We start from the raw sequence: 22260 nt of genomic DNA, 5'->3' as shown, positions 1-22260 counted from the left end.
ATGCATCGAAGCTTCTCGGCTGTGCTTGTGCTAAGAAAAGGAAAGATTTTAAAAATAACGTAACACGATTGTCAATGTGACCTTTTGTAAGTAGTGCCTGGAGGATTCAGTGTGTAGAAACTCTATAGAGACAGCGTGTGTATTAACTTGTGGATTTTTCTGTGAGTATTTGGTGGCAGTCTGAGGAATTTGCTTCGAAAACAGCGTTAGCAGAGCTCAGCTCAGAGCAAAATGAGGTGGGAGGGAGATGATGACGTGACTCCCCACCCGCCTTAACTGTCAATCCCCACAAACACAGTCTCGAATTTGCATAAGCACACCCCTTCACCTACAATTTTAACTTAGTTACAAAGTGATCAAAACTCTCGTTTATATCCTGCGTCCTCTCATTAAACTTGTATCCCGCATTACCTGTGTGTATGTGAAACGCCAGCGGTAGCCTGTCTATGAACTTAATTTAAAGTTTAGGTTTACACCGTGCTTTCTTTCCGAGCTGGCAACACTCATGAATATATGGTAGTATATGTCACTCGCTCGCTTCTTATTGTTTCGCTGCCTTCTCAATTATATAATGCATGTTTTCTTCAGCGCTTTTTTGAGGTCTTCCTGGTTTTCTATGTACTGCGTGATTACGTGGGAGGCGTGATGATGTCACACGAAACTCCGCCCCCACGGCGTTGAAGCTCATCTCCATTACAGTAAATGGAGAAAAACTGCTTCCAGTTATGACCATTACGCGTAGAATTTCGATATAAAACCTGCCCAACTTTTGTAAGGAAGCTGTAAGGAATGAACCTGCCAAATTTCAGCCTTCCACCCACACGGGAAGTTGGAGAATTAGTGATGAGTCAGTGAGTGAGTCAGTGAGTGAGTGAGGGCTTTGCCTTTTATTAGTATAGATATATGAATGTATAGAACTGTCTTGTAATTTTTTTTTTCTTTTTTAACCAGCCTCATAGCACAACAGGCACCAGCTTCTTGTGTCCAATCTTGTTCACACATGTCTCCTGTGTATGTTTCGTGTTTCATACCCTCTGTATTTTTGTTAAAGTAAGTGCATCATGGCCTTTAAATGTCTCGAGCTTAAAAAGAGTGTGAGGAACAACACGGCAGATCGGTAAAGGAAAGATGGCAGTTTGAAAACTGCTTTCCTCCTAGGAAGACGTAGGGGATGAACAGTGTTTCCCTAGGTTAACAGATCAGGATCCTTTTCATAAAGAGACAATAAATGTTTTTTTCAAGGAGCATTAAACAGCTGTTTATGTTGGTGTGTCAGTTTGTTGCTCATCCTGTTCAGGGGGATTGTTGTCCTCACAACTTTTCACACTGCATGGCTCACCTGAAACTCACTTGCCACTGGTTGAGTCACTACTCGGAGTTAAAAGTTATTAAACAATATGAAAGTTTCACAGCAGTGAATGTTATCACTCGCAACTTTTCCTAGTCCCACTCTACAATAATGACAATTTTGAAAAGGAAGTTTAAATATGTCTGATTTTTTTTTTGTATGTATTGCTGTACAGTAGTTCTGATCTCTCCCCTATAATTATCGAGATACTCCCATATTGACTTGCATCTTCAATGCCAGAACTTACCTGTAGATAAGGCGATGGATACCTATACTTCTAATATAACCGCTAATGTACTTTTTTTTTTTTTTTTTTTTTTAAACGGATGTGGTGTTGCACATGCCCATAGCAGAGTTGCAACGATCTCAAAGTACGCATGCATGGAAGTTTTGTGCATAGCTCATAGAGCTTTGTGATATAATGCTGGCCTTGCAAATCATCATGGGGTGCTGGGGGAAAAAAAAATGTTCTCCTAAGCTGGCCTCATGGCAAATTTTCACAAAAATATTGAATGAATGTTGTTTACAGCGAAAACCACATATTCACTGTGAAAGCACTTAGGCAAATTTCCACAATCAACACAAATAGTGACAATGGAGAAGAAATTAACAAAGAAGAAGTAAGCGACAATAGTTTCAGTTTTTAATTTAGAAACAAAAACGATATCGGCATACAGCGTACATCTATGTTTGTTTTTTGTCAGTGCGGCTTTGACATCATGGACAAAAGGTGCATACTAATTCAGCGTAAGTAGGAACACTCAATACAACCAAATAACAAAAATTCAACTGACAATGATATGCCAAGAAGGCAGATTCACCAGCGTTTGTGTGTCAGCTTTTATCCCACCTGATCTGAGAATTTCCAGTTTAATTGTCTCAAAACACCACTCGCATCTATAGTTATTCCCAGTTTCAAATAACAACTAATAGCGTCAGATTGGGGGGTGGTGTGTGTTGTGATAGTGACTGTGAGAATAAAAGGGGAGGAAAAAAAACGCTAACTTTTTACAAGTACTATAAATTTACACCAGCTGTTAGAGACGCATATAATATTAAGAATAAGAGCAGCTTGCTACTCAAAATGGTAAATATGCAAGGCACCCAGGATTGATTTGGTGACCTTTTGATAATAAGTCCGCAGTTCTTACCACTACACCACGGAAACTGATGTATTATTGTTGTGCCTTTTGTGAAAGTGTTTATTTGATATTTGGACTTAACACTAGAATTACCAGAGCCTACAAAAAAAACTCGTAATTCCGTCCCACCTTAAACTGCTTCTTAAATCCCTTCACACCTCTCCGCCAGCGTCCTTTATCCTCTAAATGTGCTGATAAAGAGAAGCTAGGAGCAGCCGGCTATTCCATCCCCCCACCAATTTAGAACGTGCACGAACTTCTCTCAGCTCATGCCTTGATTGAGTATCTGGGAGTGAAGTGGAGTTTTAGAGTGGAAATAATAGATCGTTGTTTGGAACACACGCATTTCATGTCTGTTCCGTTTCTACAGTAATCTGTGTCAACACATTGTTAAAACAGAAACGTTTTTTATATTCTAGTAGTAGATGACAAAATGTAGGCATAAACTATATAATGTATGAAGCCTGAAGTCCTAATAGCAAAGAAACATTTTCACAAGAATAACACAATTGCTTTTATTCAAAATATAACTGCAGAAACAAAAGCCGCCTTAACATGCGACATTGACACCAGCTTACTGTAACTGCCTCCGTGGATCAATAGACTTATCCCCCGCTGGGGAATCAAGGGGTCACGAGTTCGATCCTGCGCCCCTCCGTTTTGAGAAGTAAACTGCTCTTAGTCTTACTGTTTTAGAATAAAAGCATACATTTGATTTCAGTCTGTAACAGCCGGTGCAATTTATGATCCTTGTAAAGGTTAGCTTTTTTTATTGCACTTTTCATTCTCTCAGTCGCGTTCAGAATCAATCCATACAACCCCATCTGACACGGCTGTTTTCACTAAAGACGCTCTATAGCTCTGCAGTGTACCACGATGCATACTAACGCCAAACACTACCCCCCACCCCCCGGGTTCTGACACACAAACGCTACCGAAGCTGCCTTCTTCGTATCTCACCGTCACTTGCTTTTCTTTTTATTCAGTTTTATTGAGTGTCCCCGTATGTTGCTGTATGCTTTTTCTTTTGTACTCCAGGACATGCAGAGGAAAGAATGGTAAAGACCAGTAACTTCGGCGCTATATGCAATCATCAGACACTCCCCATCTGCCCGTGTCGCTCAAACACAGGAACATATATTGGTGTAAAGTATAACAAAAGTGCACTTTTATTCAAGTGCACTTTTTCCATCGCCTTTTCCTGTAAGAAGCAATGTACACACTTCTCTCTATGCTGTGGTTTCTATTACACACCTGAAAGAAAGAGACAATATATGTGAAAATATAATCGCACTAATGCAATATTATTTGAAAACGAACAGCGTCAGATCGGGTGTGAATTTATGCAGGAACTGGAAATTCTCTGATGCGGACCTTCCCCAGGGAAGAAAGTACAGTGTCAGGTGCTCATTCAGTGTAATAGAAACCATAGCACAGAGAGGTGTGTACACGGCAACAAGTACACGTGTCGTAAATGTAGGAAGGACGGTCCTTGGGTGTGTGGGAACTGTTAATATTTGAATGTGATGATTTTATATAGCACGGAATGAAAATCTGCACTTCTTAGCATTGCACCATGCAAGCTGTCGTATCAATCGCCTACTGTAACTTGCTTTCTTTTTCTTGGTTATACAGGTAGTTTTGAATAAAAGTGCACTTGTTTTGTTTGCGAAATGAAGTGTCTGCGTGCACTTTTCGTGGCATTACACGTGTATTTTTTGAGCATGCCCGTTTGAGCAGTATAAAAGTATTGAAAAGTATAACAAAACAACGGGCAGATGGGGAGTGTCTGATGATTGCATATAGCGCCGAACTTACTGCTCTTTACTATTCTCTCCTCTGCGTGCCCTGGAGTACAAAAGAAACAGAATACAGACGCGCTATAGCTCTGAGTTGTACCACGATGCATACTAACGCAAGCCCCAAAAGCCCCGGTTCTGACACACAGACGCTGGCGAAGCTGCCTTCTTCGTATCTCACCGTCACTTTTCTTTTTATTCAGTTTTATTGAGTGTTCCTGCCAGTCCCCGCATGTTGCTGTATGCTGGATATGTTCACATGTATTGTCTCTTTCTTTCAGGTGTGTAATAGAAACCACAGCATAGAGAGACATTGCTTCTTACAGGAAAAGGCGATGGAAAAAGTGCACTTGAATAAAAGTGCACTTTTGTTATACTTTTACACCAATATATGTTCCTGTGTTTGAACGACACGGGCAGATGGGGAGTGTCTGATGATTGCATATAACGCCGAAGTTACTGGTCTTTACCATTCTTTCCTCTGCATGTCCTGGAGTACAAAAGAAAAAGCATACAGCAACATGCGGGGACACTCAATAAAACTGTGTTTGGCGTTTGTATGCATCGTGGTACACTGCAGAGCTATAGCGCGTCTTTAGTGAAAACAGCCGTGTCAGATGGGGTTGTATGGATTGATTCTGAACGCGACTGAGAGAATGAAAAGTGAATTAAAAAAAAGCTAACCTTTACAAGGATCATAAATTGCACCGGCTGTTACAGACTGAAATCAAATGTATGCTTTTATTCTAAAACAGTAAGACTAAGAGCAGTTTACTTCTCAACATGGAGAAGCGCAGGATCGAGCTCATGACCTCTTGATTCCCAAGCGGGGGCTGAGTCTATTGAACCATGGAGGCAGTTACAATAAAGTGGTGTCAATGTCGCATGTTTAGGCGGCTTTTTGTTTCTGCAGTTATATTATTGAATATAATTGTTATATTATTCTTGTGAAAATGTTTCTTTGCTATTTGGACTTCAGGCTTCATACATTATATAGTTTATGCCTACATTTTGTCATCTACTACTAGAATATAAAAAAACGTTTCTGTTTTAACAATGTGTTGACACAGATTACTGTAGAAACTGAACAGACATGAAATGCGTGTGTTCCAAATAACGATCTATTATTTCCACTCTAAAACTCCACTTCACTCCCAGATACTCAATCAAGCTGAAGTTCGTGCACGTTCTAAATTGGTGGGGGGATGGAATAGCCGGCTGCTCCAAGCTTCTCTTTATCAGGACATTTAGAAGACAAAGGACGCTGGCGGAGAGGTGTGAAGGGATTTAAGAAGCAGTTTAAGGTGGGACGGAATTACGAGTTTTTTCGTAGGCTCTGGTAATTCTAGTGTAAGTCTTCACACATTATATACTCCATGTGTACATTTTTCATGTTTTAGTAATAATTGACAAAATGTTTCTGTTTTAGTTGTGTTCAAATATTCCTGCCTCATTCCCTGTCATCCTACATTTACATAGATTGTTGTAGACACAGAACACACATGAAATGTATGTATCCAAATGATATAATTTACCCCATACAATTCCAGGCACCTCACACCCAGATAAACAGACTACAGCTGTGAGAATCTTCTGTACAACTTGAGCAGAATTGGTGGGAGGATGGGATAGCAGGCTCCTTTCTGCTTGTGCTGATCGGCACATTTGTAAAACAAAACATGTTAATGGAGAGGTGTGAAGGAATTTAAGGTGACCTGGGCTTAAGAGGTCTTTAAACCTTTAAGAGGTTTTTTTTTTGTTTTTTTTTTGTAGGCTTCAGAGATTCTATTGTTTAAACTAAAAAAGTTTCAGTGTTTTCAGTCTCTCCTTACAGCTCAAATCTCTCAGTCCTGGATTCGCCTAGTTACTCTTCTCTGTATTTTCTGTAGTGCTTCTATATCATTTTTGTAATTTGGAGACCAAAAATGCACATAGTGCTCAATATGAGGCCTCATTAGTATGCTATAAAACCTGAACATAACCTCTGCTGAACTGTACTGTACACATTGTGTTATATAACCTATCATACTATTAGCCGCCTTGTTAATTTCTGTATGTTATCTTGATGTAGATAGTGATGAGTCCACTATGACTCTTGGATCCTTCTCATAAACTGTATTTTGAAATTTCATACCTCCCATTATGTATTCACATCTAACATTTCTACTTTCCGATGTGTAATACTTTGTTTACTTACATTAAATTTCATCTGACACAAATCTGCAAAAGTCTGTATGCTGTCCAAATCCACCTGTAATAATTCTGATGATTCTACAGTTACCTGTCCATCCACCTAGTTTTAAAATAAGAACAAAGGCCCTAGCACTGATTTCTGAGGGACACCACTTTTAACATCATAGTAGGGATCAATATGCAGCACTAAAACAATGCAGAAATAATTGGATCAGATGTGTAAACTGGTTCCTTGTAAATAAGTAATTTCAAACTAATTAAAGTTACGTGAATCACAGTAGACTACAATTAACATAGCCAGTTAAATTATGGCTAACAGTGGAACAGCCTTTTAAAGAACAGTCCATTCATACTAAAGCAACAGAATATTTTAAAAACAAATATTTTCTTAATTCACAGATTCACAATGTACATTGTAAAATGATTAAAATCTGTTCTATTCATTACATTTTTAATTTTACTCTAATCTGACACAAGTTATCTTCGTTGTCTTGATGAAAAAATTTTTTGTGAAGTAGGTTGTACTGATACTACAATAAAAAATGCCTTTGACAACCAACGCCTGCAACACTCGACAGTTTTCTTGTCAGTTATTACCGTAATACTTGGTTGTGTATGCATAATTAGTGTTAATGTCTTGTGAAAAAAACTTGGGAGTTCAACGGCACAATTAACTATTGGTATTCATCAAGTTCTCATGGGAAAGTTAAAAGAAGGCCTTTATCTTGCCTGATGGGCCATCCTCTTCAAAGAAGGTTCCTGGCATCCAGTTCGAAACAGAATGTGTGCTCCCACTGATCTTACTGTAATTCAAGTAATGTATTGCATAATATTTCACAAGAAAGAATGAAAAACTTAGCACTCATTTAATATTTTACTCAATAATAATATATTTGATTGCTCTCAATTTTTCCTCAATTTTCAGCCTGCTTCATCTAAGTCAGAGTTACAGTGGGGCTGGAGCCTATCCCTAAAGCACTGGGCCCAAGGCTGGCACATGTACACACCCATAATTGGGTGGATTTGCTGGAATTTTTTCCCTAAGGGCAAAAAAGGGCTCTTGTACCAGTTTGAACACTGTAGCCACCCCCTTTATAAATGAACTGGTTTGGTCTCATCTATTACATGAGATTGATGTCTGAAGCAGAACTCCATTAGCAGCAGTGTTATTTTTTCCTCTTTTTTTTTTTTAGCATCCCAAGGTATCCTGTATTTACTCAACCCGAGGAGGTTCAATTACAATATATGCAAGCATATATAGACATGAGTGGCAGAAAGAAACAAAAAAGACAGCTAAAGCTTTATGCAAGCCTAGACAGGCATCAAGTCCAATCTCAAGGTACTACCTGCTTGGAACAGATTTCCCAGGACCAGACGCTGCTGCATCGTCTCCAGCTGAGACAGAATGTGTGAGCGAGTCGGGCCAGGATAACTCGTCGATTCCAGAAGATTTATTGAAACTGAAAATGGCCTTACCCTTCCCCATTGTCAACTACTCCCCGTTAAGTGGCAATGTTGACTCTAGCTGGACTTGCCATTTTACCTGTGGAGCACGGAGAAGACCGAAATGACCTGTCCGAGGTGAAGGTAAAGTTCACCTCAATGGCCATGCCTCAAGAATGATATAAAGAAAGAAATAAATATTTGATACAAGGAAAAGTGATATAAGGAAAGAAATAAAGGACATATACAAGACAAATGAGGATCTGCGTCAGAATATTAAAGACCAGGAGAAATGTTTAAGTAATTGCTCGGAGGCAACCATTAACCATATGCTAGACAAAATACAGGAAAATGCGTCTAAGTTTGAGAATGAACTTACAAGTCAGTTTGAAGACATTAAGCAAACGTTCACTACTTTTATTCAAATAGCTGAACAACTGGCATCTACCACTGGCGGAAAAGCAATGGCTGCAAATTCTGAATGCAAACTGCTCAGAGACAGCTTAACTACACTAGAAGATGGATGCAGAAGGAATATTAGAATCGAAGGTATCCATGAGAATTGTGAAAGTCCAAACCCAGTGAAATTTGTAGCTGAACTATTCTCTAAAATAATTGGAGAGGACTTCAAATGAAACACCAAGATAGCAGCAGCTTACTGCATGCATGGCTCGAATATTGCAAAACCTAGGACTCTTATTGTGCATTTTAAAAAAATTACAATTTAAACTACATATAATGTTTCTGTCTGAGAAGTAACGAGATTTTATTTCAAAAAATTCATTCGTATTTTCCCTGATTTCTTAACCTCAAAAGCTGCTAAACATGCTGCATTTTACAACATTAAACAGTGGTTATGGAAAGCCGAGAACAGCTACAGCCTCTTGTATCCTACCAAACTGAAAGTGGAAATTCAAGACTAGCTCTACATTTCTACTTCTGTGGAGGAGCAGAAAAAGAAAACTGTTTCAGACTCTTTTTGAAAAACAATCAAGCATCTGGACCTGGCATGTCAAAGAAGATTTTTGATCTGCTTGCAATGATACTGGTAGCATAATTATACGTTTTGTTTTATTCTTGGCCACTTTTTGTTTGGTTTTTAATTACAAATATGCATGTACGTGTAATTTTATTTAATTTTTTTTAAGGAGACCTTTCCATCATACCCTTGGTTTATTGTATTAGGGCTTACTATGCTAATACAGGGCTACTGTTTAACATCATTCCCTGGCTTTACTCTCAAAAGTCTGTTTTAAAATCGATTATATTTTATGTTTATAGTATTTGGGCTGTACTGTCAATTTATTTCTATTTTAATCCTTGTATGCTGCTGCTGGGGGGTTTGTTTTGTTTTGGATGTGCTCTGCCTCTGGGTATGTCAGTGGACTGGGACTTTGAAGTGTTGTCTAGTGTGACATGGGGGGGCAGGGGGACTTGGGAAGAGAAAGAGAGCAAGCTATGTCTAATCTATTCTTTCAATCTTCATGGCAATAACTCATGGAACAATTGGAAATGATGGTCAAAGCTGTCTTAAATTAAGACAACAAAATAAAAGTTCAGAAGCAGTGTCTCTATGATCAAGCTGTTAACTGTGTGAGCTGGAATGTTAAAGTCTCAATCACAAATTAAAGAGAAAGAGTAAAAGAAAAGTACACTCACCTAACAGGTCTAAATTCTAAAACACTAATTTAGCAAGGATCAGTTTCGGCTGCACAGAGACTGGACTGTCCTAATATTCCATTCCAGCTTTACAAATAAAGCTATAGGTATGGGAATTTTTATACACTAGCAAAATACCCGTGCTTCGCAGCGGAGAAGTAGTGCGTTAAATAAGTTATGAAAAAGAAAAGGAAACGTTTTAAAAATAATGTAACCTGATTGTCAGTGTAACTGTTTTGTGTCTGTTATGAGTGTGGCTGTCATCAAGGATTTGATTATCATTATTTCTTTCAATCAGGTTCATATTTGAAGGATGTGTTGTGTTCAAGTTATATTCCGTGTTTGTCAACCGTTGTAAAGATAACAGGTTTCATTGATCGAAGTGTTCACTACCCAAATCGTTACTGAATGAATCGTGAATCTAAAATGTTTAATAGGCATTCCCGGTACTAAGTTGTGGATTTGCCTGCGAATATTTAGCGGCAGCGTGTCTATGAACTTAATTTAAACTTAAGCTTTACACCTTGCTCTCCTATTGATATGTCTACAAAGGCTTGTTCAGATTCAGAGGGTTGTTCCTTTCTTACTGCATCAATAAACACCACGTCTTCCTCTTTATCTGAAACCTCTCACACTGCATACATGGGTTTACCTTTCCCAGTCCTGCAAGCTTTAGCGAAGTGGTTCAATTTATCACATTTTTCACACTGTCTTTAGCTGGACATTGACTTTTTCCACCATGTGCTTTGTTTCCGCAGTAGCTGCACTTATGAATATGCTTGTATGCATCATACTCTTCATATTCTTTTGCTGCCTTCTCAATTGTGTTATTTAATGTTAGCTCAGACCCGGCACTTAAGTTTCTCTTGCACTTTGGCTGAGTTTATGCCAAACACTATTCTATCCCTGACCATTTCATCTTCGTTTGCATAAGCGCAGTCCTTCACCAGCAATTTTAACTCCGTTACAGAGTGATCAAAAGTCTCGTTTATACCCTGTGTCTTCTCATTAAACTTGTTTCTCGTGAGTATCATATTCGTCGTAGGCATGACAAACGCCAGCGGCAACGTGTCTATGAACTTAATTTAAACTTAAGGTTTACACCCTGCTTTGTTTCTGCAGTAGCTGCACTTATGAATATGCTTGTATGCGTCACTCGCTTCATATTCTTTTGCTGCCTTCTCAATTGTGTAATGCGTTTTTTGTTCAGCTCTCTTTGGAGCTCTGGCTTGTTCTCTGTGTACTGCGTTCACAGTCAGTTCCCGTGAGCCGCTCGGAGTACATGCATCGAAGTTTCTCAGCTGTGCTTGTGCTATCTCGTGCGATGTCCACGGCTTTATTTAATGTTAGCTAAGACCCGGCACTTAAAAGTTTCTCACACTTTTGCTGAGTTTGTGCCAAACACTAGTCTATCCCTGACCGTTTCATCTTTGTTTGCATAAGCACAGTCCTTCACCCCCGAATATTTAGCGGCAGCGTGTTTATTGGATTGCTGCTGACGGATGGCCTTATATGGGCAGGCACTCAATTACATGGGAGGCGTGATGATGAGGGATGCAACTCCGCCTCACACGGCGACCGAGCTGCAGGCTATGGCCGTATATATGTACGTAAGTAGGTTCCAGTTATGACCGTTATGCGTAGAATTTCGAAATGAAACCTGTCTAACTTTTGTAAGTAAGCTGTAAAGAATTTCAGCCTTCTACCTACACGGGAAGTTGGAGAATTAGTGGTGAGTCAGTGAGTCAGGGATTTGCCTTTTATTAGTATAGATAAAACAATCTCCTTTGTAGTATCAGATATAGTGTCTGGTCCTGAAGGGAGATATGTTATTGTCATGGGTAATTTAGTTAACAGTAAAGTGATTTTGATAAATATCTACACACACAATGTAGATGTTAGGGACTTCATCCAAAATGTATTTGCGTCCATTCCCAACTTGATCACTCATAAAATTATAATGGTTGGGGACTTTAATTGTGTTTTAAATACAGACTTAGATATGTCTTCTGCCACAGGGGTGATGGCATCTAACACTGCAAAAATAATTACACAGTTTGTAACTGATCACAACTTATCAGACCCCTGGAGCTTTCTAAGTCCAAACTCAAGAACATAGTCCTTCGCAGCTGCTGTCTTAACCTACTTTTATTAGAAGACGAGAACTGTGCAGAATTCATGTCCAAGCAAATAGGTTTTTTTTTGTTTTTTTTTAAGAGACAAATGCATCCTCTGAGGTGTCTGCAGGAATACTGTGGGAAGCTCTGAAGGCTTTTTAAAAGGACATATTATTTCATATCTTTTCCATAAAAATAAATTGGAAACCAAGAAGGTATCCGAGCTAATTGGTGAAATTATAAGAATATATCGAGAACAGGCCATGTGTCCAAATGAGGCACTTCATATGAAAAGACAGGCTCTGCATACAGGACTAAACCTTTTGACAACTAAAGAAGCAGAACAACTCATTTTTAAATCAAGATATCATTACTTCAAACACTGAGAGAAAGCTAATAAGATCTTAGGTCAACAAATCCACAACCAGAAATTACCAACACTGATGGATACAAAATCTTTGACCATAAAAATATAATGCACACATTTAGAGACTACTATAAGTCCTTATATTATGAGAAAGTGCTTCCTTCAGTAATATCACAAGGCCAGACTGGATTTATTAAAGACAGACACTTAGCTTCCAGTCTTTGACGCCTGTTTTATGTAATATATTCACCCACAAAGTTTTACACCCCGGAGATGATATCGTTGGATGCGGAAAAAGCATTTGATATGACTGAATGTAACTACCTTTTCACTACATTGGAGAAGTTTGGGTTTGGCCCAAACATTTGTGGATGGATCAAACTACTGTATACCAGTCCAGAAACTTCAGTTTGTTTTAACAGCATTATGTCAGACTACTTCAATCTAGAACATGGTACTAGACAAGGATGTCCCTTGTCACCACTGATTTCAGCCTTCTACCTACCCGGGAAGTTGGAGAATTAGTGACATTGGAAACTTCAATATGGCGACCAACAGTGGCATCATACTACTGAAATAAGTACGTACATCGGTTTTGGTTAGCGCAGGGAGGCCACCTACCAAATTTCGTGAAGATAGGGCCATACATAAGAAAGTTCAACATGGCGAACGTTGTCAACCGTTATGACCGCTATGACCGTTACACGTAGAATTTCGAAATGAAACCGGCTTAACTTTTGTAAGTAAGCTGTAAGGAATGAGTCTGCCAAATTTCAGCCTTCTACCTACACGGGAAGTTGGAGGATTAGTGAGTCAGTCAGTCTGTGAGGGCTTTCCCTTTTATTAGTATAGAAGTATGAAAAAGGTTTCAGTTTTAAGAATGAATTTTTTGGTTAAGTTAAATGCACTTTTTTTGTTTAAAGTCTTCGTGCATTTCAGCCTTCTACCTACACGGGAAGTTGGAGAATTAGTGATGTTTGGGAAATTCAGTATGGTGGCCGACAGTGGTGTCATACCACCGAAATAAGTACATACATCGGTTTCGGTTAGCACAGGGAAGCCGCCTACCAAATTTAGTGAAGATGGGGCCATACATAAGAAATTTCAACATGGCGGATGTTGTCGACCGTTATGACCGTTACATGTAGAATTTCGAAATGAAACCTTCTTAACTTTTGTACGTGAGCTGTAAGGAATAAGCCTGCCAAATTTCAGCCTTCTACCTACACGGGAATTTGGAGAATTAGTGGTGAGTCAGTGAGTGAGTGAGTCATTCAGTCAGTCAGTCAGTGAGGGCTTTGCCTTTTATTAGTATAGATATCAGATCCACAAAATACTGTGCCTGCAGTCCTAACAACACTAATAGAATTTCTAAAGATTTTTGGTCTCAGAATGAATTTTAATAAAAGTGTGCTCTTTCCAATGAACTCTCCCTTTTATCATTGCAGATCAGTTTAAATCCATAGGGGTAAACATTATAAGTAAATATAAAGCTCTTTCTCAACAAAATATTGCTGTCTGCCTAGACAAAAATAAGCAAGACTTGCATAGATGGCCTACCCTTCATCTCACTTTAGATTGAAGAATTAACATTGTCAAGATGAATATCCTTCCTAAGCTTCTTTTTCTATTTCAGAACATTTCAGTATACTTAAATAAATAATTTTTAAAAAGCTAGATTCAATCATAACCATTTATTTGGAATTCAAAACATTCACAGTCCTACACAGTCAGACCTTGGGCAGAAGGTGACATGGCTGGACCTAACTTTCAATTTTATTACTGTTCGGCAAATATAAAAGGTATAAAAATCTGGACATTGGCACTGATAGATGAACATACACAGGCATGGTCCCCAATAGAAATAAAATCATGTAGTACTTCATTATATTCCTTGCTTTTTACCCCAAAGCAAGTAACCCAATTGTGCTTCATTCACTCAGAATATGGAACCAATATAGGAAGTACTTCAAGGTAGAGAATCTTTTATCTGTGGCATGTCTCCTTGATAACCACCTTTTTCCACCCTCTCAAACGTGCGTAGTTTTTAATGTCTGGAAAACACTTGGAATTAAGTCACTTAGAGATCTGTACATAGACATTGTCTTTTGCATCCTATGAACAATTTAAACTCGAAATTTGAAAAATTATATGAAACTTTAGTAAACAAAACCTTCCCAGCTTTCCTCACCTTCCACCTACCTCTATTCCGAAAAAATGTTGATCAGTTTTGAGGACTAGGAGCACATTTTTGTAATATATAAAAGATTTTAAAGTCCCTCCCTTTCAAAGATCCCAGAGTACAATGGGAAAAGGATCTCTCACTCAACATTTCAGAAAAGGAGTGGAAGGTAGCAATGCATAGAATTCACTCTAACTCCACATGTGCAAAGCATACAATTATTCAACTTAAAATTATATATCAAGCGCATCTGTCTCATTTAAAATTTTCCAAAATGTTTCTAGGGCATGATCCGACCTGCAAACATTGCAATCAAGTTGTAGCCTCATTGGGCCATATGTTTTAGGCATGCACCAAATTAATATCATTTTGGACCAAAATCTTTAAATGCCTTTGAGACAGCCTTGGAGTCACAATTCCTCCTTTAACAGCTGTTTGGTATACTTCCAGATGGGCTTAAAAAGGAGAAGGACAAACTGCAATTGCCTTTACTTCACTATTGGCACATATGATTCTTCCAGTTGTGCAAGATAAGTCTAACTCACCTCTTTTAAGTCAGTGAGTAGCTGATGTTATACAGGTAAAATTCCGTTACAACGAACTCCCAGGAACCTAAAAAATATTTTGTTGTAATGAGATTTAGTATTTGTTACAATAGTACTTTCTTTAGCTTGTACCCAGGTGTTTGGAGTCATTTCAGTAGCTTCTTTTGCGTTAATTTAAATCTCCTCCTGCCTACAAGTTATGCTGACGAGAATTTTTCTTAGCATTTCCTTGCAATAATACACTTTCAGGGTGTGAATTATGCCCGAATCCAATGGCTGAAGCACTGCTGTGCAATTGGGTGGGAAGAATTCAACGCGAACATTATCTAAGTCACAGTTATAAATCCAAGCCGAATCATCCTTTTCTTCTTCATATTGTGAGGTTTCTGAACTCTTTTGAGACAAATCCCACTCCCCACCCAACGGAAACGACATGCTGAAGTGTGTCCCGAAGCATGATTGCAGCATCTGTGGTAGATTGTTTGTTCCTTTGCTGGGGCAGAGCAATAGGAGGCTCACAGCGGTGCAGTGAAGAGCCACAGAAGTAAATCATGAAAGATCAGGGTCATGCTAGAAGTCCCTGTTTTGCACCCCATAACACAAGGCTTAGTCTCAGTACTTCAGCAAAACCAGCTTTATTCAGCTTGAAACAGGAAGGGCACAGTTATTTATTGTAGCGTGATCTGCCACTCTGGTATACACAGACACAGCAGTCAGACAGGGTTGTGGCCAGGTCAGTGATCAAGTAATCCTGTTATCTGCATTTACAATTTTCATGCTCCTAACCTTGCATCACCCATTGAGATCTTTTATGTTTACTTTGTTGGAGAGACGCAGCATAGCTGTGAGCCTGCTATTGCCAAGTACAGACGCGGAGATCGCACTTTGGGACTCTCTTCGGTGTGCAGCCTAGTTGGGGGAGGTCCCAAGAGAGTTTACAAACCTCACATTTTTCTTGAATGAATGCCGCATTAATAGGAATGTGGCTCTGAAAACCACAGAAAACAAACACAGCAAAAAAAAAAAACAGTACGAGGAAAGTTCGAAGAAAGAAAAAATAATTACAGTGTTTCTGTTTGGGGATCATTGTGCACAGCTGAGCTGTGGCCACAGAGCTAACTGCTCTGTGGATGATTCATTCAGGCATTTCAAGGTCTTTTGTGCACTTCGTTGTAATGAAAGCATCTGCTGAATGTACTTCGTAGTAACAAGATTTCTATATGGAGAAACTGTCGGGACCCTATAAGTACTTCGTAGTAATGAAAATTTAGTTGTAAAGATATTCTTTGTAACGGAATTTTACCTGTATATTATTTGAAACTGGAAAAAATCAAATTCTCACTCAGAGGAACTGTACAAAAGTTTTTAAAAGCCTGGCAGGATCTAATCAATAACGTTTTAGAATAAGCATTTAAATAAAGGAAGTGGATTGTTTTTTATTCTATTTATATTTATTTATTTTTCCTACTATTAAATTTTTACTCTGTTGGCCTATCTCTCTTTCTCATTTTGTGGGGGTTAATTTGTAAAATTTGACTTGCTTGTATAGAATTTTTTTTGTATATTAAATACATTCAATAAAATGTTAATAAATAAATTAATTAACTGAAGCACACAGCAGCAAAGCATTGCAAAACACAGAATTTTAAATGTTACGGGTATTTTGAAAACTTGGAGTTGTATTTTTTATTTCAGTTTGAAATTTTTATTTCAGGTTGAATTATTTTGAAGAGCAAGAAGCCAGAAGTTGTTACAGAGGCAAGAAGGATAAGGTAAACAGAAAAAATCTTGTTTGTAATGAAATTGACTTTGCTGTTTGTACTGTTTGATAGCATTAGTCAGAGCACAGCGGTCAGGCATTGTATAGCCTGATGCAACTGCAGGTTAAGGGCCATGTTCAAGGGCCCAGCGGAGTAGGACCTGTTTTGGCAGTAATGGAGGTTCGAACTGGCAAACTTGCAGATATCAGTGCAGCTCCTTAGCCTCACAGCCACCACTCAGCTTTGTTGTTGATGAAGTTCGTCATTTTAATTCTTTTTTGGTAAAAGTACACCCCTAAATTGTTGTGTTATCATCCTTCCCATTTATTCACCAAGATCACAAAAAGAATCAGAACAAGCATCATTTTATTATATAGTAGATGAAGGTAACTCTTTGGGTAGGAACGGGGTTTCTGTGACGTACATAGTTATATCTCAGTTTATTCATTCACTGAGAATTAAGTTCTTTTAAAATGGAATCAGCATAAGCTTTGCAAATTTTAGGCTGACATTCAAGAACCTGTTAGTTAAAGGACTGTGGAAAGGTTCTTGTTCATTGTTGAGATCATTTGTACTATTAGGCCACAATCGTACTATATGTGAGTGCTTATATCATTGTTTCCGCAACCTTGGTCCTGGGGGCACACTGTGGCTGCAGGTTTTTTGTTCCAACCAGCTTCTGTTTTTAATTGGACTCCTGGACTAATCAAGTGAACTGTTATTTCTCAAGTTCTTTGTTTTGGGAACAATATAAAAATTTAAAAACTTAAGTTTGGTTAAATATAATATATATATATATATATATATATATATATATATATATATATATATATATATATATATATATATATATATATATATATATATATATATACTGTGTGTATATATACTGTGTGTGTGTGATGTTTTCGTGTTGATTTTCGTTCTAATTTTCTGGGTGTTCTAATTATTTAATTAATTCATTATTTACTAATTACTGGGTCTGATGCTAAATTGTTTCAGCCTTTGATTATTCAGTGTTTGTCTGCTTTGCTCATTTTTAATTGTCATTAATAAGATACAACAAAGGGAAAAACTGCACAGAGAAAGGGCAAAATATAATGAAATCAACAAAAGAGAGTTAAGCATTTACATTTATAGCAAAAGCAGAAATGTTTCTAAATGTAAAAATCGTACTGCTGTGCTTTTCTGAATGTAGAATAAAAGAAAAATAATACCAGTTAATTAAATGAGATTAGAGTTATCAGGTGTTGTCACTGATTAGGAATCCGGTTGGAACAAAAACCTGCAGCCACAATGTGCCATCCAGGACTGAGGTTGGGAAAAACTGGCTTAGATATTTCATGTTTACTGCATTTATTATATTTGCCTAGTATGTCACAAAGACATCTTTTAAAAATTTAAATTTAAATTACAAAGAGAATGCAAGCTGGATAAAAAAAAAATACCTTGTAGTAGAATCAATAGTTTTAGCACCTGGCCATGGAAGAAGGTTATACACAGCATGGAAGGGGAGCATGGACAGAAAGCACTTACCTGCAAGCACTCACTGGGTGTTTGTTCTGGCTTGAATTGGCTAATGTTGTCAGGAAAAGTGTGTCAAATAGAATTGCCTGTGTCCCCAGGTGAGTAGTGTGAAGCAGATCTAGCTGCATGAATATGTGAGCAAACAAAGCACAAGCCAAATGATCCTCTCGGGATCGATAAAGTATCTTATCTATCTGTATAGAATCAAGTAGTTGTAGTAAGTCAGCAAGGCAGCAATTTTGTTAAAGAATGACCAGGTAAATAGATGGCAATTTCAGAATGGCTGCAAAATGAGCACCACAACCACTCACCTGGTGGCGCTCATTAAAGTATATATCTTTATTTTCCCCAAATGATACATCTACCTCTGATGACATAGTTTCTTATAATGAGCAAAAATACTGGAATACATCTACTTTGTTAACTGTTGTACTACTTTGTCCTGTATGAGTCCAATATCAGACAAGTGTTTGAAATGAAAGAAAAGTTGTATTATTGTTAATATCAAACTCTGTAATTAACATTTAGTTGGAACTTTGCTTGCTTAACACACACATAAAGAATAAGTTTAATTACACTAAAGTTACCACTGGTGTAATCTTTAGTATTTCTTCTTCTTATTTCGGCTGCTCCTGTTAGGGCTTGCCTCAGCTGATCATCTTGTTCAATATCTTAATCTCTAGTATTTCCTAAAGCTCGGAAATTGACCCACATACATTCAATGAAAACTAAATCCCTTAACAATGTCTATACATAATAAGTCGTAGCCACATTCATTTTGGAAGAATTAAATTAGGTCTTTTTTGGTCATAGTCTACTAATTGTATAGCACTTTGATTGGTCATTTGTAAGGTGGCAGTGTTTTTATTAGTGTTTATCAGACTGTTTTGGAAAATAAAAAAGTAGACGTGCTTAACCTAGAATATTATGTTTAGATGGAAAATCAAAGAATGAAGAATGTCCATTCAACTTCAGTGGAATCGATTCCAGAATATAAAGAACAAAGCGGATCAATTATGGGTCACTCAGATATAATCTCTCCAGAGAATGGGGGTGATGTAAACCCCAGTGGAGTGAAAAGTATCCAGTTAACACAGGGCGAAGGTATGTGACAAAATGGCTTCTGTCAAATTAAAATTAAAAAACTCTTGGTAACAATTACTAGTTCACAGTTTTAAAACATTGTTCTTATTGTTTGCATTGTATGTGCTCTCTAATGTATCGAACAGTTTGGATAATCAGCCATAAGCATATGCTGTTTATTATTTTTATTACGTATGGCAAACAGCTTTGTAAAAAACATTTTAACTGGTAAAATTCTGTACAGAGCTTGGGGCCTTTACTGATTATTTGAAAAAAAAACCCAACTCTATAGGCAAGATATCATACTTGATCAAGGGCACCTTGATTTTATAATCTTGTCATACTTTTATTTGAATGAACAAAGTTATTGAAAACCACCTGGCACTATATAAAAAAAAATATTTTTACCCTATTACTGTTAATAATAGGTTGTACCAACACCTTTAGCTACAAGGACTTTACCCAGGTACACCGCATTTTAAACAATGTTTATAATGCACATGAATAGCTTTATGGAAATTTCAATTAATACGTGGGGGATAAAAGTATTTGATCCCCTGCTGAATTTGTAAGTTTACTCACTTACAAAGAAATGAACAGACTCTAATTGTTATGGTCCTTGACAAGCCATTGAAGGAACAGGCTGCAAAGATACAGTAGTTTCATTTTAATGGAGAGAGACCGAATATCAACGAAAAATCCAGAAAAAACACATTACATAAAAGTTCTAAATTGATTTGCCTGTCATTGAGAGAAATAAGTATTTGATCCCCTACAACTCAGCCAGAATTACAATACAATACAATTTATTTTTGTATAGCCCAAAATCACACAAGAAGTGCCGCAATGGGGTTTAACAGGCCATGCCTCTTGACAGCCCTCCGGCCTTGACCGCCTAAGAAGACAAGGAAAAACTCTCAAAAAACATCCCTTGTAGGGAATAAATAGAAGAAACCTTGGAAATGGCAGTTCAAAGAGAGACCCCTTTCCAGGTAGGTTAAGCATGCAGTGGGTGTCAAAAAGAAAAGGGTCAATACAATACACAAAACAGAACAAACCGTCAATACAGTATAAAAATAAAAAGTTTACAAGTACGGAGCAGAATTTAACAGTAGATGATATCACATAATATGATTTGCATTTGTTTAGAGTCCTGGAGACCTCAGCCATCAAGCTGCCTCCCCCATTTGGCCATTCCACAGCTGAAACAGCTCTGGGCCAGCCAATCCGATGAAAGGACCCCTCTACCCCACGATTCCTGTGATTCTCCATCAGGGGTGACTTTACCTTAGGCAGGCAAAACAACTTGACAGGTGGGCCGTTGCACCAAGTGCCACATTTGAGTACCGAGAAGAGAAACGGAATAGGTGAGGGTTAGTAACAAATTTAGGGGCCCAGTAACTAAAAGCTCGACCTCCCACTGTTATTTTATTAATCCTTGGAATCATAAGCAGACCAGCATCTTGAGATCTGTGCGCTCTGGTTTGTAAGTCATGATAACTTCAGACAAGTAAGCCAGACCTTGGTCATTTAAAGCTTTATATGTTAAAAGGAGGATTTTGAAATCTGCCCTAAACTTAACCGGGAGCCAGTGAAAGGATTTAAGAACTGGAGTTATATGTTCATGTTTTCTTGTTGTTGTAATAATTTTTGCAGCAGCATTTTGGATTAACTAGAGGCTGTATAAAGAACAGTTTGAACATCCAGTGAACACCGCATTGCAGTAGTCAATCCTACTAGAAATAAATGCATGAATTAATTTCTCAGAATCCTGTTTATTTAGAAAGCGCCTTAATTTCCCAACATTTTTAAGATGGAAGAAACATGATTTGGACAGCTTTGTAATGTGCGCTTTAAGTGACATGCTAGAGTGAAAGATAACTCCCAGATTGTGGGCTGATTCAGTAAAATTAATGGTGATTCCAACTTAGTTAAGTGATGACAAAATATTGTTGTGATCAGCATCATTCCCTCCAACAATTAACATCTCTGTTTTATCTGTATTTAAAGACATGTAGTTCTCATCCATCCACCCCTTTAATTCACTAACACAACTAATTAAAGACAACATCGGAGAAACTTCATTTGATCTAAATGAAAGGTATAACTGGGTGTTGTCTGCATACGAGTGAAAATTAACATTATGTTTCCTAATGATAGATCCCATTGGAAGCATGTAAAGTGAAAACAGTAAAGGTCCCAGTACTGAGCCCTGTGGGACACCATATCTCACTTCTGTGTATAATGATGGAGTGCTGTCAGCACATTTCTGTTCATATTGGAATCGATTTGATAAATAAGAACTAAACCAAGCAAGCACAGTACCTGTAAGGCCAACATAATTTTCTAGCCTGTGCATTAAAATAGGTCAATGGTGTCAAATGCTGCACTTACGTCTAACAACATAATTGCAGTGGAGTTTCCTTCATCAGAGGACATCAGAGTGTCATTTACAACCCATGTTAGTGCCATTTCTGTACTATGACCAATGCGGAAACCAGACTGGAATTTCTCAAATAAATTGTAATGCGTAAGGTGTGACTGAAGCTGATTGGCGACTATTTTTTCTAGTATTTTAGAGAGAAAGGGTAAATTTGAAATAGGCCTATAATTATTTAGTATGTCTCCCACAGTCCAAAGACATGCAGGTTAGGTGCATTGGCGATTCTAAATTGTCCCTAGTGTGTGCTTGGTGTGTGGGTGTGTGTGTGTCTGTGCCCTGCGGTTGGCTGGCACCCTGCCCGGGGTTTATTTCCTGCCTTGAGCCCTGTGTTGGCTGGGATTCACTCCAGCAGACCCCCGTGACCCTGTAGTTAGGATATAGCGGGTTGGATGATGGATGGATGGATGGGTCTAGGTCTGACTTTTTAAGTAATGGTTTAATTACTGACACTTTTAGTGCAACAGATACTGTGCCACGCAATTATGAACTATTGATAATGTTTAGAATAGGTGCTGCAAGAACATCCATTGCACTTTTTACTAGTTTTGTTGGCTTTGGATCTAGGGAACAAGTAGTGGGTTTCATTTTAGAAATTAAAGTTGAGACTTCCTGCTCAGTTACAGGATTAAAATTACTAAAGTGCCAAATGAAA

General features: G+C 38.0%; 1 protein-coding gene across 1 annotated transcript in view; it reads left to right on the top strand.

Moving 5' to 3' along the window:
* The window catches only part of LOC120525736 (Golgi-specific brefeldin A-resistance guanine nucleotide exchange factor 1-like), a 235662-nt gene that overhangs the window by 58070 nt on the left and 155332 nt on the right, over positions 1–22260 (top strand). Inside the window, exons 8-9 of the mRNA XM_039748336.1 lie at positions 16510–16567; positions 19018–19186. Coding sequence (XP_039604270.1) covers positions 16510–16567; positions 19018–19186 — 227 coding nt within the window. The remainder of the gene's footprint in view (positions 1–16509; positions 16568–19017; positions 19187–22260) is intronic.

This window comes from Polypterus senegalus, chromosome 1, assembly GCF_016835505.1.
Source record: "Polypterus senegalus isolate Bchr_013 chromosome 1, ASM1683550v1, whole genome shotgun sequence".
In the NCBI taxonomy this organism is placed as follows: domain Eukaryota; kingdom Metazoa; phylum Chordata; class Cladistia; order Polypteriformes; family Polypteridae; genus Polypterus; species Polypterus senegalus.
Note: the sequence above shows the minus strand (reverse complement) of the source record. Positions and strands in the feature narration are given on the sequence as shown.